This window comes from Corvus hawaiiensis, chromosome 6, assembly GCF_020740725.1.
Source record: "Corvus hawaiiensis isolate bCorHaw1 chromosome 6, bCorHaw1.pri.cur, whole genome shotgun sequence".
In the NCBI taxonomy this organism is placed as follows: Eukaryota; Metazoa; Chordata; class Aves; order Passeriformes; family Corvidae; genus Corvus; species Corvus hawaiiensis.
This window is the reverse complement of record NC_063218.1, coordinates 16756261-16773843: the sequence shown is the minus strand read 5'-3', so window position 1 is coordinate 16773843 and position 17583 is coordinate 16756261. Positions and strand designations below refer to the sequence as shown.

General features: G+C 37.5%; 1 protein-coding gene across 15 annotated transcripts in view; it reads left to right on the top strand.

The window, feature by feature from the left end:
- The window catches only part of DGLUCY (D-glutamate cyclase), a 48070-nt gene that overhangs the window by 11318 nt on the left and 19169 nt on the right, over positions 1–17583 (top strand). For 5 of the 15 annotated variants that reach the window (XM_048306248.1, XM_048306250.1, XM_048306235.1 and 2 more), the window contains 8 exons: positions 2030–2235; positions 3091–3200; positions 4475–4551; positions 7818–7893; positions 11174–11285; positions 14034–14187; positions 14852–15050; positions 16656–16806. In XM_048306248.1, the coding sequence (XP_048162205.1) occupies positions 11183–11285; positions 14034–14187; positions 14852–15050; positions 16656–16806 (607 nt within the window). In that variant the 5' untranslated portion in view covers positions 2030–2235; positions 3091–3200; positions 4475–4551; positions 7818–7893; positions 11174–11182. Of the gene's footprint in view, positions 1–1345; positions 1386–2029; positions 2266–3090; positions 3201–4474; positions 4552–7817; positions 7894–11173; positions 11286–14033; positions 14188–14851; positions 15051–16655; positions 16807–17583 lie in introns of those variants that run through there. The other 10 variants (XM_048306241.1, XM_048306242.1, XM_048306245.1 and 7 more) reach the window with 7 other exon arrangements.

Below are 17583 nucleotides of genomic sequence, written 5' to 3'. Positions count from 1 at the left end.
TAAAGGAATGCCTGTGTTTGTAGATTGCATTCTAAAATAAAGACAGTTTAGTTACTTTTAAATATATTAGCTTTGAAATCCATGCAAAATTCTTAGCATTTGCATCTAGACAGTTTTCCAAGTAAAGTAATTGGTGAAATCCATATTATATGCTGCAAGATGCAGTTATATGGGATAAAGTCCACTTGGCTATCAGTCTTTACGTTAACTTCTACAAAGAAATGTCCTTTAGCTCCAAAGTTTCTGAACCAGAGGTCATGAAATGCTGGAAGGATAAAGCAGCTAGATTTTGTGAATGTTTTCTCTGCTTTTGAGCTCTTCCTTAGGTATGCATTGTTGATCACTATCAATGTCAGGAAACTGGGCTAGATGCAGCTTTAATTCTATTTTCTGAAGAATACTGTTTTAATAATATTTTTAATTATTTGGACTTCATGTATATATTAACTGTACCATGAAACTGTTCAGGCACTATGATGTAATGTAAATTGAAAATCGATTTCAGAGAAGGAGGAAAATTCAGTCAGATCAAAAGCTAATGCTCAAATGAGCCAAGAGTCTTTTCTCATTTGAAAACAAAATAAACCAAAACTTAGCACACTCCCCAGACTTAGGATATATAATAAGTTATGTGAAAAAAAGTCGAAGAACAAAAATGGTTACTCTTAAAAAGTGCTTTGTAAATAGGAATATCATAGAATGGTTTGGAAGGGACCTGGAAAATCATCTAGTTCAAATCCCTCTACCATGGGCAGGAACACTTTCCACTAGACCAGGTTTCTCAAAGCCCCTTCCAAACCAGCCTTGAGCACTTCCAGAGATGGGCAGCCCGGGTTGGTGCTTCACCACCCTCTCAGGAAAGAATTTCGTCTCAGTATCTAACCTAACCCTACCCTCTTCCAGTTTGAAGATATTACCCTTTGTCCTATCAAATTCCAAATGTGAGATATGGAATTTTAAGGTACATTATTACCATTTCCTATCTGGCATATATACAGAAACCAGGAAAAAGGATCAATGGTTGCTAAGAAGACAAAAACAGAGCTAAACCTTATTTCTGAACTGTATGGTTCATCAATACTAGTTATAACTTATTTTATATCAAGGTGGTTAGCTTGTTTCATACATGTGCTTATAAAAAGCAGTTGTATTGCTTATATATTTTTCTGTCTTTATGCTAACTTTTCTGTCACATCTTTCTTTGCTTCGATCTGCATATAGTATATGGCTTGTATTCAAACATGTATGCAGCTGAAGTACAATGCAGCAAATGTTTAAGCACTTCATCTGTCCTTGAGCTCGATGGGACTAATTATCTGTTTATCTCTTTTGCTTTTATTCATAGAAGTACTATAGGTTTGAGTCCTTAAGCTGTAAGCTCTGTGGTAAGGTTTTATGCATATTTACCTCTACCATATCTGGGAACAAAACTCTAAAAGAAAATAATAATAGTAAGAACTTAAATTTTTGTTTTGTGTTGCTTCTATACAAAATACAGGCTCAATTTTTGAATTAGAGCACACCAAGATACCAATGACTGTAGTTTATTTATATCTTTAAAATATAAAATGAGGTGATAGGTGTGTAAAACATTTTCAGCCCTTACCTTCTTATTCTTGGTAATGAAAATCAAAATTATGACATTAGCATCCCTTTCAAGCCAGCTAACTGATGCTGCAGCATTATGAGTCATCTCTTTTAACACCAAACTGCCTTTTAAAAAAATGTTTTAATGGTGATAAAAGGTTTGAGGGTGATATGTGTACAGATCTTACTCTACCCATGGAACATAGAGAAAAGTGGTAAAAGTTCAGGATTAACTCTATGAGCTAGAAAGGTAATTGCATTTTTTCAACATCTTGAGTTCTTTGCTGATAACTGCTTATGAACACAGCAGTTTGAGATGTTCACTATGCCCGCTGTAACTGCATGGAACACTGTGTATGATTGTGTAAGGCACTGAATAGCTGCAGAGTGAGACAGTGTAGTCAACTGATAACCTGATCTAATCTGTCTAATCTGTCACCAGGAACTTAGATGTGAAGTTCTTCACATGGCCTGTGCTGGGATCAACAGCAGAGCAGATCTCCTGAGCTGCTCCATTGCATTCACTGCACAGCCACAGTGCTGCTGCCACCAGCGGTGATGCCCCAAGGGTGCCATGACAGAGTGACTGCATCAGAAACACCCACATGCTGTGGGGTCAGGCTGCCTAGGACAGTTCAATAAGGGCCTGTATCCTTTCTTTCAGTTTAAAAGTGTAAGGTAATTGGGAATTTCCTTTTCAGAACACAATGCTTCAGTTCAAGCCTACCTTTCTTCTAGGCAGAAGGCACTGTGGTAGCCTATGGCTGTGGTGTAGCATTCCGTGCTTTGCCAAGGGTTGCTGTGGTGGATGAGGACAGTTGCCCAGGGCAATTACATCATATACTGGTCTTGAATGACTGTTTTGAGTTCAGAAATGGTGAAGGCAACTGTTGGTACTCTGCAGCATCAACACACCGCTTGCAGAATGTCTCTTCCCATGGTCAGCGTGATTGCCATTTGCCTATAGAATTAGTTAATTCCTGGTTCCTGCAGATGACTGGATGATCAGGTCAGTGTAGCAACACTCATTTGCTTGGTTGAACTGCCACATCATCCAGGTCTTCCATCACCCACATTACTGCCCAGCTGAGGTCCTCAAAGGTTCATGTGCTGTAGAGTTTCATAGTTTCTCTGTATAGGCAGGGGAAGAAGAGTTAGGAATGATGTACAGATCTTCATTCAGGCCCACCACAAGGGGCTTTGACTGTTCACAATTATAACTCATTCATACTACAAGTTCTTGTTCACAAGTTCAGGGATGTTAAAGATTATCACTCATCATTTATTGGGTCTGTGATGCAGTCTATCAAATAAGTATGTAATGTCTGTGGGGTTTAGAACTTGGACATCTTCATTAGGGACAAAGCAGCACTCTCTTCTCCAAATGGACTGTGATATTGTCAGCCTTAGACTATGTGTCTAATTACTAATAGCACTGCTCATTGTCCTTTTCATTGTACTGCTCTACTGAGTGTTGATCAAACATGCCCTAAGCTCTTGCAGATAGAGGGGAAATGTGTCTGCAGGTCCCTGGCTGCACCAAACAGACCATTGAGGGCCGTTTCCAGATCATCATGACAACTACGGTCAACACATAATACCACAGTTGTCAGGTATGCATTAATGAAAGCATAGTAATGCAGCCATAGTTTCTCCATGACTTGGAGCCTTTCAAGTTAGAATGGATGCTGCAGAACAGAGTTGTCCAGGTATCCTTGATGAAAATTAACATTTATTACAGGGGCAGTGTGGATGCTCCAAAACAAAATAACAGTCCAAATGCAGACCATTTGCTATCACATAGCACAGTTGCTAACAGCAATTTACCTATACTTATTCCTGAAAGTTGCAGTGAGGTATTCTTGGAGATCCTGCCACAGATTAATCTGGTTATCCCTATAGCACTATTTAAGCCAGGAAGTTTGTCAGGGAAATGATGGTTGGTCCTTTTGAGCTGTTCTAAGATGGTTGGTCTAAGAGCTGAAGGAAGCAGTGGAACAATGAAACTTAGTATCTCTTCATTACAGGTATATGTGGAGGCAGAGGTGTTTGTTCTTGGTAGTTTAGAGAGGTACAATTCACTGGAGGTTCCCCAGACACAGCCTACTGAGACACACACACCTCAAGGACACTAACTTTGTGTAAACACATGGGCTGCAATCATTTCTTTAGTGACCATCGCTGAGAACTGCTTGGTGAGCAGCAGTGGGTGCAGTGACAGCACCTGCTGGCAGACATGTCAACACAAAAGGAATGGCGTAATCCTGGAGGGAGCCTGAATGACCTGACAGCAGGAGCATGGCACGTTTTTTGGGAGCATGGTTCTATTTTTATGGTGCGTAGGTAGCAGAACATCACTTACCTGCTTACCTTCAGATGGAATTCCTTGGTAGGAATGAGCACTCCATCAGCCCTGTGACCGTGCATGACGTGACTGGGTGTAACCTAGGTGGTGACATATGTTCTTATCAAAATAAGCACCTGTGGCTGCTGCCTTGCCAACAAAGCAGTACAAGTCACTGTACTTTGTCCTAGGGAGTTCCACTTTCTTTTCTCCTGAGTAAGACTGGAAAGGAAGATTTTTCTCACTTCAGGAGTTTTTCTTCCAGCCAATACCCGTCACCTTGGCTGCTGTGTGCAGTGCACTGTTAGCTGGCCAGTGCTGCCACAGGGGCATGGGAGACGCTGGCACTGGTGGCCTGCAGCAAGGTCCTCCTGCATTCTTGGGCTGTCTTGGTGCCAGAAGAGCCCAAGTTAGAGAACTGGTATCTGGACCCAGCCCAGAGAATTGTGGAGCAATTCTAAAGATCTGTAGCTCAGCATAGATAGGGAAACAATATTTAAATACCACCCTCATGTCCTCATGTTCTTTTTCAATTTCTTGAAGCTGAATAAGCGTATCTTGTCATCTTATGTGAAAACAACCTTTGGTGGATCATCTGTAGTCTCTTCTTACTACAGCTGGTGAGTATTCCTGTCAGCAAAGTCAAAGGCATGAAAGTAGCAGTTTTAAATCTTGATGAATTTCCTAGTCTCCTCCTAGGTGTATACTGTATCTTGCCGAAGGTGCATGGAAATGAGGTGGCTGTTTTAAAACTTGTTGGTCATGTGTATTTTTAAGGTGATGAGGCAGGAATGTGGGTATTAGGCTATGACCCAAGGGGTTGGAAGGGTGTGTGAAGTCATGAGGCCTCATCCTTTGCAGGATAATAAAGCCTGAACAACTGGGATCTTGCATAGGTTGTGCCCATGCAAGGGCAGGGCCCCGATGTGAACTATTCTCTAGTCACTGCCCATATTTCTCCACCTGAGAAACAATTTATTTTGTCCCAGAACAGAAGCTGAGTGTAAAGTAATACCAATGCAGTGGTCACAGTAGCATACAGTGCTGTCTGAAATTGCCGCTTTGAAACTAGTAATTGCTTTCTGTTATTTGTTCTTAATATACTGAGAGAAACTAGATGTGTACCTTTTTTGCAAATAAACAAGATTACATCAAAGATACATTGATTCTATCATCAATTTCTCATCCTGACATCATCTGCAGATCTCAAGTATAGGCTGGCTGCTTTAAGCAGCAGACAGAACACTAATGGAAGCTAATTTAAATTTCCATTTGTAACCCTCATCTAAAGGTGCAAAAACTTCAAATGCATATACCTTATGTTTCAAATGTAAAGTTAAATAGTAATTTTCCAGATGAACCGCTGTCTGAAAATACACAACGCACTCCCCTTTTGGAATGATACACAAAGAACTTCTGTGCTTTGAAATGATTCATAGCAGATAGGAAGAAAAGTGATCATTAATTGATTCTTCAAATAAAAGATCACAAGTGTAACTGAGAGACCCTGTTGGAAAATCAAATGGACTAAATTTGCAGAGAAGCTTGTGCTTTTCATAGAAGTCTTCTGGCAGAATTTCAAATCAGCTTGATGATTAAACAGCAGGTCATTTAAAGTGTGTTTACATTAACAAGCCTCTGTAACCATATTCATACTAGGGCAAGGCATAGCACACAAAGAGTTTGTTAGATTATAATTAGTTTAGATTACTTTCCATTATGTATTGGTAAAGGCAGCCCATGGGCTGGCTCATGTTTCAGGTTACCCTGCTGTTCCTGTTCGTGCAGCAGTAGCTTTGGGTAAGGTATCTGCGTGACAATATCTAAAAAAACCTGCCCAGCAGTTTTAAGTAGTGACCCTTGCACTTCTTTGGCTCATGATCCCGTAAATGCCACCACCCATTCTTCTTATCAAACTTTAAACTGAAAATAGGACAAAAGTGATATAAACTGTGCAAGGCTGTATTTCATAAGAGTCTTTGGGCTCCTTGCAAGCAAGTCTCTAGATTACACTGCATTAAACCATATTCTTAATTAGTCTATGAGTGCCACTGGAGAAACAGACCTGTAATATGTAACATCAGAATCTGGTGTTAACTGCTTTGCAGTGTTCAGACCTTTTTATTACCTTTACCACCCATACTTTTTACAGGTTGTGTATTCTCATGTGTTCCATTTTTGAAACCACATAAATGCTGGTTTTTACTTCTATGTCATTAATTTACTTGATATGTGTGAAAGCAAAGTAGTCACACTGACACTTCTGAAGAATGTTTTAATCCTTTGTGTTATTACATAATTTCTTGATTCGTTTTTATCTGGTGTGGTTTAGCACAGCAGTATGGACCCACCCACTGCATCTCAAAGTGTAATCTTTCTGACACATAAATGACATTTTTCCATTTTCTTGGGTAATTAATAATTTACAATGTGGGCCTGTAAAGAATCTATGCTCGTATTTAAATACCTGCAAAATTTACAGGTTCACTTTTTCATTTTGAAAGCTCTAAGGTAATATAAAATGTTTCACTTACTGCTCTTCCTTCTTTTTCTTTTAAGAGCTTATGTTCTGCAGATTGTAAAACTGTTTTATAAACTGTATCTTGTAAGATATATAATTTTGTAGGGCTGGTTGGTGGTTCCACTGTCAAAAATTAAGAAGGAAATAATTAGAAAAACTATGCTTAAGCCAAGCCTGTCTGTAACATTAAAAGGTGTATATATAGATACAGATACATATACACATATGAGTATAATAGGGTCAGAGGAGTCTAAATCTTACAAGTCTGGGCAAACATTTGTGAATTTACTGTGTATTATGATTTCTGATGTTAGACTATTTTGTCTCACACTGGGAAGAGGAAAAGCTCATTTAAGATTAAAAGTTGAGAGGTTAAGGTACAACTGAGAGACACAGCAAGTATAAAAATTTAAAAGAGCTAGTGAGAGGAGACAAGGCATCCGAACTCCCATATTGCCAGTGGATGCAGTCAGATAAATCAAGGAAGCAAGTACTACAAAGGTCAGCCTAGCTTGGAGTTATGGAGATGGGGGTCTGAGCTCAGGGAGCAAGAGATGCAGAGATAGAGGCGCACTGTAGACAAAGAGGAAGAAAATAAGGAATAGCCTGGGAGATGCAAAGAGGCTACTCTGTCCATCATGTAAGTCACCTGAAAGGGCAATCTCTTTATTAAATCTTGTCTGGAACTACATTTTTCTTGCTTCATGTCTTCCTCTCAACATGCCTTTTTCCTTGCATGAGTTGTGGAGTTTGGGAGAAGTAGAGCATATTCTTTACAATCAGTTATGAAAATGAGGCTTAGAACAAGTTCTGTTCCAGTCACCTCAGCAAAGATCAGCACATCTTTCCACTCAGCCAGCCGTGTTCAACTAGTGCTCTGAGAACAGCATGTAGAAATGGTTAATGACTTAAAACTTCATATGGCAACCAGGGATCACAATTTCAAATAAAACAATATTTGCCCTCCAAATCTGGCTTTCTTGAAAATTGTTATTGTCTGGGCGATGAGATATTTTGAAAATCACCTGGGCCAAATTAATCAGATTGTGTGTATCCGCTTAACTCTACTGAAGTGGTGCTGCACAAATATTTACTGAATGAAGATGTCAACTCACAATTTTATGTTACTTATTAAAACCAGATCCGTTTAGAACTTTTACCAAACTGTACTTTGACTGCCACTTTGATGCAAAGAAGAGTTTTTTTCTTGAATATTTATCTATATCTTTATAATATAATGTCATTTCAATACAATATTGTTTCTGACAAATTGATTCATTATTCTGAACTACTGATCTTGCATAAGCTATCCTCTCATCACCACCTGATCACATAGCTCCTTACATCATTTTCATCTCTTTCCAGCTTTGAAGTTTCATCATCCTTGTCAAGATCTGGAAGTGCAGGCCAGGATATGGTAGTGCCCACAAATCAGTAGTGGGTAAGTGCCATCTTAATGTCTCAGACAGCAATGTACTTTAATACTTACTCATTTAAGTTCAGTGTGTAAAACTCAAGATATAATTGAAATATATTGAATCTTCATGAAAACTCTAAAAAGAAAAGTGTTTATTGTGCTTCTAATGTGGAACCAAATGTTTAAGAAAGTGTTCATCAAGAGCAAACTTGATGCTTCAGTGCTATGAAGCTTTACTATATTGGTTGTTGGTGTTGGAAGTCAGGGAGTCTGATGTGAGCAGCATGACTTAGAAAAAGGTCTTTTTTCAGACTGGGTGCTTTAAGTATGTAATTTGTCATGAAGCCAGTCAATGACCTGATTTTCAAATGCCATTTACACAGGATTCTATCTGGTCTGCTTTAGATGTTCATTCCATTAAAGACAACACACTGGAAAGCCAGATCTTAGAGTCTCTTTGGGGGCACAGCACACAGGATGCCTTCAGGCACAACAGCCATCTTGAAAGCTCTGTCACCCTCTTCTCTTAAGCCCTTTTTAACACCCTGCATGTTGTCTTTATTTGTGTCATGATCCAACATACCCCCACGAGGTAACTGATACTATGATTATCTGAAACTATCTCAGAACAAAGTGAAAGCAATTAAGAAACCTCTGCCAAGGCACAGATCCTGCTAACTGATTAACCACTGTCTCAGACTGTTTACTTGGAGTGCTGCTTGAGGCCCCCATGAAGTCAGTCTGTACACTTCATAAGGCATTCTGATGGGACAAAATGGAAAAGATGCTTTAAGATCCTAATTATCTCTGTGCTTCTCCCCAGTCATTCCAAACATGCCATGGTCATGATAGCTCCAAGGATTTTTTGGGAAGTTCTAGAGGTGGTTGGGGAATCTAAACCTGACTATGCCTCCTAGCTTAGAGAAATAGCATACTGCATTTCCAGCCATTCGTGGGCAAGTCATATAGCAAAAGCTGGGTTTTACTGTGAGCATCTCACTGTTTTTATTGTATATCCAAATTTAGTAATTAATCAACAAAAATAATAGCATCATCTATTACTGATATTGTCCAGCAAATACAGTGATCTGAAGTTATAACTCAGAATGTTAATCCTCTTGAATTTTCCCTGTTATTATATAAAATCACCACAGGAAGGTGAGTTTTGTCTCATTGCTCTTATACAAAGTTTAAATTATTCACTTTCTAACCAGACATCAACACTATATGTTTATTCACAAGTAGGAGCAACAGGCCCAGGTGCTTCTGTATGGTATCTACAGCTGACATTTCAGCATTACTGGTATTCATAGTCCTGTAGCTTGTTAGCCACTTGCTGTCATATGAACCAAAAACTTTTAGGGGCCTAAATGTTTGCTGATAAAACCTCATAGGTACTTTCATTTCTGCTGCTGGGCACACACTTTATGAGAGGACAGTCAGGCTTTCCCAACATCAGAACAGGGTATTTGTGACAAAATACCGAGCTAAAGACAGCTTTTGTTCCAAACTAGTTTTCTGAACTCAGACTGTCTTTCAAGTCCAAGTAAACTAGGAGTTCATCAGTAGCAGGCCATCAATCCTACAGACGATTTAGATGGTTTTAAAGATGCTCAGAAATAAAGAAAAATTATCTGAAAGAATCTAATGAACACATCTGGAATGTTTTATTAGGATCATTGTATTTAGTTTGAAATCTCTTGAATTAATCATTCCAGAATGGTGTTAGAAATTCTCTTTACTCTAAGAATAGTGTATCTTAAATTTATACTTATAGGCCTGAATTAGTGCTCAGCAACATCTCTATATCCAACTTCTTGTTATCTTTAAAGTGTGTGTTTGGAATTGTTCATGATTTTGTAATGAAGACTATTTTTGTACAGCCTGCAGAGTGATAATGTAAAAGCAGCAAAAAAGAGCTAGAAAGTAGTTAGTTGGAGTTCAGAAAAAGGACCTTTTTTTGGCTGACAATGTTGTATAAAGATTTCAGAATTAAGATAGATGCAAAGTTTACTCTAAATTTCAGTGCATCTAACTTAACCTTTCAAAACTCTGCAAACTCTAGGAAACATATTGGACAGACTAAGATAAAAGTATGATTTTAGTCAAAACTTGCTCTTCGAGTTAATTGTGGAATACTTGCTCAGAGGTATAAATTTTCACACTATTCCACTCCAGTCTCCAGTTGTGAGAGTGTACTCACAAACTTTGTACTATCATAGTTATAGCACAAAAACTATGGACCTTTAACAGAAAAGTTAACTTTTGCTAGAAGGTTGTAACATCTCATTATACATTAATTTAGTAGCATCTTTTAAAAAGAGCAGCACAGCTTCCCTCATATTTATTACTTCATATGAATGACATCAAGAATGGCTTCTTCTGAATTAAAGAAAAACTTGGAGGTTGGTAATTTGATTACCCAGAGGATAGTTCAGTTTCTTTACCTAAAAATGAGCAAGGTTAAAATCATATGCAGCCAGGTTATTATTTTAGTCTGGCTTAACTCTTACTTTTTCCTGATAGTGATATAATAAACCCTTTTTAGTTATTAGTAGTTCAGGTTGAGAGAAAAACTATGTGTGAACTTTGTCTGGATTGCAGAAAAATGACATTTTAAATCTTCAAAAGAAGTAAAAAGAGACATATTGATTGTAATTAGGAAACTTATTTCTGTACCTACTGCAGATTGTATGACAAGTGACTTAAACATCTCTGTTTGCTTTCCCAGTGGAAGAATAGCCACAGGAGTATTCACTTCTGCATAATTAGTATTTGAAAACCATAATACATGTGAAATGTATTACAGTGACATTTTCTGAATATAGTTCTCTCTTTACCACAAGGTTGCCTTGCTAAGTGTCTGAAAGTATTTTGATCAGAAAAGTAATATTACATATTATAGCTTGGTAGGTTAATCCATTTGTGCTTTTGCAATTTTAAAGTTACAATGACTTCTGGAAAATGGAATATTCTAGAAAATTAATATATATCAGGGAGGAAAGAAATGTTTCTTACATTATAGGGCAGCAAAATTTTGCATTTTATCCCAAAGGTTAAAGTGCATGTCTCCAGCTAATCTATTGAAAGATTCGGTTTGCATATAGTTATAGAATGTCAGTGAAATAACCCTTTGACTTTGATCTCCCTTTTGAGTTACAGCTTAGAATTTCCCAGTGATAATAACTTTGGTGGAACACAAGGAGGAAACATAAGCTAAGTTCTCCAGAAAATCAGAATTTAAAATGTGAAAAAAAAAGAAAAAGTGCTTTGTGTTTGAATTTATAATTATCTTTCTGTTAAGGATGAAGAGATGCTTTTGACAGGAGGCTTGAAATCTCTCCTTCCCCATGTGCTAAGAAGAATAATTCGATGCAACAGACTGACTGTTAGTAACACTTCTGGAATGGCGGAAGGTAAGTAAGCCTAACAGCTCTCTGTGCAAAGTGATTCCATTTTAGATTCATAACTAAGTGGTTTTTTGTTTGTGAAGCATTGAAGAAATATCAAAAGCACTAAAGTAAAACAGAAGAATATGTTATGTTCTTGGGAGTTTTTGAAACCACCTTGTAAGCACCAACTATTTTTTAAATCATAAAGATATAGCAGAGAAAATGCACCATCCTACCTGAGTAATGTACATGGACTTTGCTTTCAATGTTAGCAGTGCGTCCCTCTGCTTCCAATTGTCACTGAGAAATGATGGATGCAGAAAATATTTGAAAAATCTTTAAGCAAATCTGGCTTTGCTTGCATGTTATTATCACATTTGTAAGATGACCTGCTATGTTCTTCACAGAGACCTTGCTTAACTTAGCACATCAAATATGCTTTGGGGAAGAATTAGAGATATATAGTTACAGAAGCAGTTTTCTGCTTCATTTGTTGCATAAAGTGAAGATTTCTGGCTCAGCTATACTGGGAATTATAAGGGGGGAGGGAAAAATTAGTTTTATACTCGGATAACTGAATGCATTCTGGAAGATTAATTTCTGTCTTGCCTGTCATAGCTGGACTTCTACAGAAGCAGAGAAACCTGTCGTTGTTCTGATCAACTTCAAAAAGTAATAGAAACAAAAATACCATGGCAAATAGCTGATCAACAAAGCTGTGTGCACAGTAGTAGCACTACGATAAAAAATGTTAAAGGTCATTTTGTAGAACCATAGTGAGTCTTGAAATTGTGGTTTTCTTTTCTATCAGTTCCTAAATTGAAAATACTAATGGAAGACATTTTATAATGTTAATAATATGCAGTTTTCCCCAACTGAATTTTTTAATGAATTTGTTGCTGCAGTAGTTTCAAATGTATTAGTTCTAACATTTTTAGAAGTATTATTGACATACAAAACAAGTTCATGAACAGCTTCATTATACAAAAAGAACCATTGTAACCAACTGTCTTATGTTGTTGTTATCCAATTCTTTCTTACTGTCCTCATTGTCATTCACCAAAGAAATTAAAAGCTCTTTCTAAACTTCTCTGAACTGGGACATGAGTGTGTTGAATTAATGCCTGGGTTGGTCAGCACATCCAGCCCCACTACCATTGCTTGTGAATACATTCATAATAATGACTCCATAATGCAAGTGAATACACCAGGAGGTATGGATTTCATTTGTACAAAAAGTAAGGATAGCTATCAGGAGGATATTTGCCTGCAGATTCAGTCTGTCATCTGTAACTAGTATGTGAAAATTGGTGTTGTCAATTGAATGCCCTGACTAAACCCATAATTTTAAGAAGTCATTAATATAACCAGCAAAGCAGCAAGTGCCTGTGGATTTCTCATGGATGGCAGGGAATGAAGTTGAGGGGTAACTGAATGTAGCGTTTTATTCAGTGCTAAATGTAGTATGTTTATTCAGCAAAAATATTTGTCTGTATTTAGCAAGAATCTCTTTCTGTATTTAGTAACTTTTGCTAGTAATAAAATGAATTTTTGTGCTGACTGCTCCCAAGAGAGCAGTTTGTGGACAAATTCAGTATGCAAATACATGCTTACCTCAGCCTTTGCTTTGCATTTTTCCATCAGGAATAGAATTCTATCTTTGGATTTCTTTGTTAGCTTTGGTCAAGAGTAAGATTTGGCTCAGTTTCTACAGCCTTTGAAGGAAGCTTATTGATTTCAACTAAATTATTGCCTCTTTGATGACAGACTACTGCAGTATTTAAGAAAGTGAGTGCTTCTGTGTAGCCTCCTACTCGCCTGCCTGATATCAGACAGTAATTACTCTTCAAGAGAGTATCAGTACAGAATTTAAGGACTGTTAATTGCTGGGTTTATACACCCCAGACCAGTTGTACTCCAAATTTCCCCTCCTTATTTGAACAGCTGATATTTCCATGCAGGAAAATTTAAATGGCATTGGTATTAACTACTACTGTTAAGAAAATAAATGCTAAATAAATGAATGGGACCTTTCTTCAGTGGTACTCATTCCAAAAATATCAATGTCTTTAGAAGCTATTTCATGGTAGTAGTCAACAACCTTTTAAATCAAAGCTGTTTCCAAGTGAAGAAAGTGTAGCAGTTCTGTGTATTTTAGGTGGTTTTTTTTAAATTGTGTAGCAGTTCTGTGTATTTTAGGTGGTTTTTTTTAAATTAGAAATAGTGGAAATTACTGAGATTCAGTGAACAGTCAAGAGTTTATTCCTGACCTGTAATCGTATCTGTTTAATTGCAGCCCACATTAAAATTCCCTAGCCAAGAAATTTTAAAGAATGTTCTACGAACAACAAGATACCAGGAATTTATATCTTGGTGTTGTGAAAAATAAATGTGAAAGTGTGGTATGCGATAGCCTTTCTTTGGCTCTGGGTTAACATTTGCAAATAAAGTATTTTCCTACAGAACACTAATTTCCCAGGTTAGACAAGAAATTATGTTTATATATAAATTCACAGAAATGTTTAATAATTATGGTGTCTTCATATTCTGCTACTACCCATGTCTGCCAACTGTTTTAGCCATGAATGACTTCACAGGTAGAGTGGGCCCAGCTATGATTTTTAAGACACTTCAGGAGGTTTAACCTAATTACAGAGTTCTGAATCAAAAATTTCCTTTGGACCATCCAAAGAAATTTATACAGAAAAGTTACTGTTTCACAAACAAAAAGCTGAATTAATAACCAGTCATTACTACCTTCCACAATTTAAGGCTATAAACAGGCCAATGTTGTGATTTTGCACAAGTCCCTGGCTGATGACTTTGAGAAATTCTGCTATGCAAACGATGGACCCTTGCCACTGCTGCACAGAAGTCAACCAGGTGATTGGAAATGTCCTTCCCTGAGTAATGATTCTGATATCAGGTAACTACAGACCATTTCTGCTGGTCAATATTCTGCAGTGAATGCTGGTGGTGATTAGGAGGGTTTCAGGAAACAGCCTGATTACACTGTTGAACATTTTGAACAAGGTTCTTTTCTTGGAATTATACCTCTGTGTGAAAACCATGTATATAGCAGCCTGATCATCTTGTTCTTGAGAAACATGTTATGATAATTGTCACTATTACAAGTATTTCTCTAATCCAAAGGCAAAATCTTGTGTAATTTTAAAATATTTTGCAGTCTGAGCCTGCAGAATTCAGTATTAGTGTTTTATATTTCTTTTCTTTACTAGAAACATGGCCATGATGTCTGCATGATACTTGCAGAGTCTCTGAAATTTGAAAGATGTACTCCTGTAGTAAACACTAAAAACGTGGCTTAAACCGGCTTCCGATTTTTTGAAAGCCAGAGGCTAGATACACATAAGGGGCCTTTACCTATAAAACTGAAAAAATGCTGTGTTGGCCAGCTTGGTTTTGTGCAGAATAAGGTGTTCTGGGGGTTTTGCCTGTGTTTGTTTTGTTATTACTCAGAAAAAAAATGGCTGTATCTTGTGGTTTCACACTGGGTTTATGTCAATTCAACCAATGCACCTTGTTTTCAAAAAATGTGATAAAGCTGTGATAACTTCTTATTTCACTAGAACTGACTGCCTACAGTACAGAAAATATGAGCATGGAGCTTGTACTGGATCACTGAAAAGCCTTAAGGAGTATTCTGAACAACTCAAGGACATGGTGACTTTTTATTTAGGCTGCAGCTTCTCTTTTGAAAAAGCAGTCCAAAAAGCTGGCATTCCTATAAGAAACGTTGAGCAAAGATGTAATGTAAGCATGTACAAAGTAAGTATATGCACACACATAGTCTTTATTGTAATTTTGCCTGTGAGTTTTGCCTGTATTCACATTAGGTGCATATACCTATTGTTCAAATCAGAACTGTTTTTCTCTACCTACATAGTAACTTAAGGCATGTGCTAGTGCTGAGAGCATGAAAGTCCAGAGTAAAATATTCCCAGCCTCATTTCAGTGCAAGGCCAGTCTTCTTTTTTTATTCATTTTTCGTGACAAAGCTTTCCCCATTTCCTGTGGCAGCCATTTCATTTGGATTCTTTCTGGTTTGCCCTCTCAGTGTCACCCAGTGATCCAGGCACTATTCTGACCATGCCTTTACGTGTGTCCTGCTCTCCATACCAGCTCCTGCTTGCAGTTGGAATATTCCTTTTATAAACCATGACCATAGCAGTTTCTTCTGCGTGACAGCCACATTTTGGATTTCTCCTGTGACAGTAGAGCCTTTAAACTGCACATTTGCTGCAAAACCAGGCCTCTGGGACAGAAGATGTTCCCAAAGACTTGGGGGTGTCTACCATAGCACTGAAAATTATGACTGAGCTCAGAAAGTTTATGGTGTAGATTTTAATGTTAACAGAAGTCTTAGTGTAATTCTGGCTCCAGTAAGCAAACCCCTTAATACTAAGAACATTAAAGTACCTATCTGCATACCTTTTTCCTTTAGTTCAGATGTTGTGCTACTAGAGGAAGGCTATTGTTTTCAGTGTTACTCTTACACAATCTGTGCTATGCTCCTGGTCAAAATACAAAACGTATCTCATATGTGAGTCCTTCTACCAAGCCTAAAGAAAAAGTAGAACTATGTATCTGCCTCTAGCATTTCAGAATTAGGAAAAATTTTATAGTTTATAGCACATTAATGCTGTGAAGAACTGCACAGTTTGTTTCTTCAGTGACGGGCGTGATTATTATTATTATCATTATAAAGGCTTTAAATGAACATTTTCTAGACAGCTCTAGCTCTCTGTGTGTCTTGTTTATGTTCAACTGTAACTCAGATACCAGACTTTTTTTTTATAAAAAGCTGACCTGCTAAATAGAAATTTCTAAATAGAAAAGGTGCTTCAGCCTCCCAGTTGGTGAGGATTATGAATTCCAGAGCCTTTGTAGAGGCATGAAAGATTTTGTATGTATGGAACTGGCATGCTGCTTCTGTGCAAGTGGGTACTGCCATCAGCAGCGGCTCACCCAGGCGTGTTACAGGGCACTGTGTTCAAGTACAGAGGGGTAGATTCAGTCCAAGATTTGCAGCTGTGCAATAATCTTCTATTAGCTTTTTCACTTTCTGTAGAGGGAACACACCATTGTTTTCTGATAATATTCAACATATACTGAGCTCACCTTGTTGGGTGCACAGAAACAAGAAATGCATGATGTTGAAAATTTTAGTGATCTATATGATGAAGCTAAATGATGGACTCTTAAAGGAAAAAAATACAGGATCCTAAGAATTTTTTTCAAAAGGATTCAAAATGAATGTTAGAATGCCTTTCTAAACTCAAGTACAGCACAAAGATTTAAATTCATTTATTCTAATATTTTAGAAGTAGTATTCCATATTCCTGCTAACCCTGGATTCTTTTGAACTGCCAGACATCTGTACCTTGCTACAGCGTTTCTATGTTTCACTGCAACTTAGTAGTCACAATGAGACCTATTCCTGAAAGCAAGTTGGAAGCAGCTGTGCTAGCAACGTGTGAATTAAAAGAAGCCCATGGAGCACCAATTCACATAGGTGACCCTGGTCAGTGCTTTTCATTTTTCATTCTTCATACACCTGACTATGTATAAAAGTGAAGGGGGAAAGCATGGGAAGTGGTAGGACTGAAATACCTGTACCACTAAATCTATTATGTTTTAATCCTTTCTGATGGTCACAAACCTGAATATAAAAGGAAAAAGAAAGAAGAAAAAAAAAAAAAGAAAAAACAAGGTGTTGAGTAAGCTGAACACATGGATTTCTTAGATAAAAGATAGTTGTTGGATGTAGGTAAGTTATATGTCAGGGGTGGTTTTGGTAAAAAAGTGTAATCACATTTTTCTGAAATGTATGCAGTTTCATTTATATGTGAATACTTTCTTGCTGTCAGAGATTCCAGTGACAGGGTGGCAATGACTGACAGCATGGGGAAAAGTATGTGTGGATGCGTTGTGTCTTAGTGGTTGAATGTGAAAGTAAATACTGCATTATTTTTAAAAATACTGAGATGGCATACAATGAGCATAACACTTAAGACAGAATGAATAGAACTATGACAAGATTTTTTTAAAAATCTAGTTTGAACAAAACTGGAAAAAAAAATAAGACAGGAGGCTGTGTGGATAAGAGCAAAACCAAACAAACACCTGTAATATGAAGATATATAGGAATAATTCCCCCCTGCTGTCAGAAGTTTGGTAGTCATGGGCTGCGTACGTGGAAAGGGCATGGAAGGAGATGTCTTTGGTTAACACAACACTCCAGTAATGTATTTGAGTAACATATCTGAGTACTTAAGTCTGAAGAACTAGTAATAAGTCA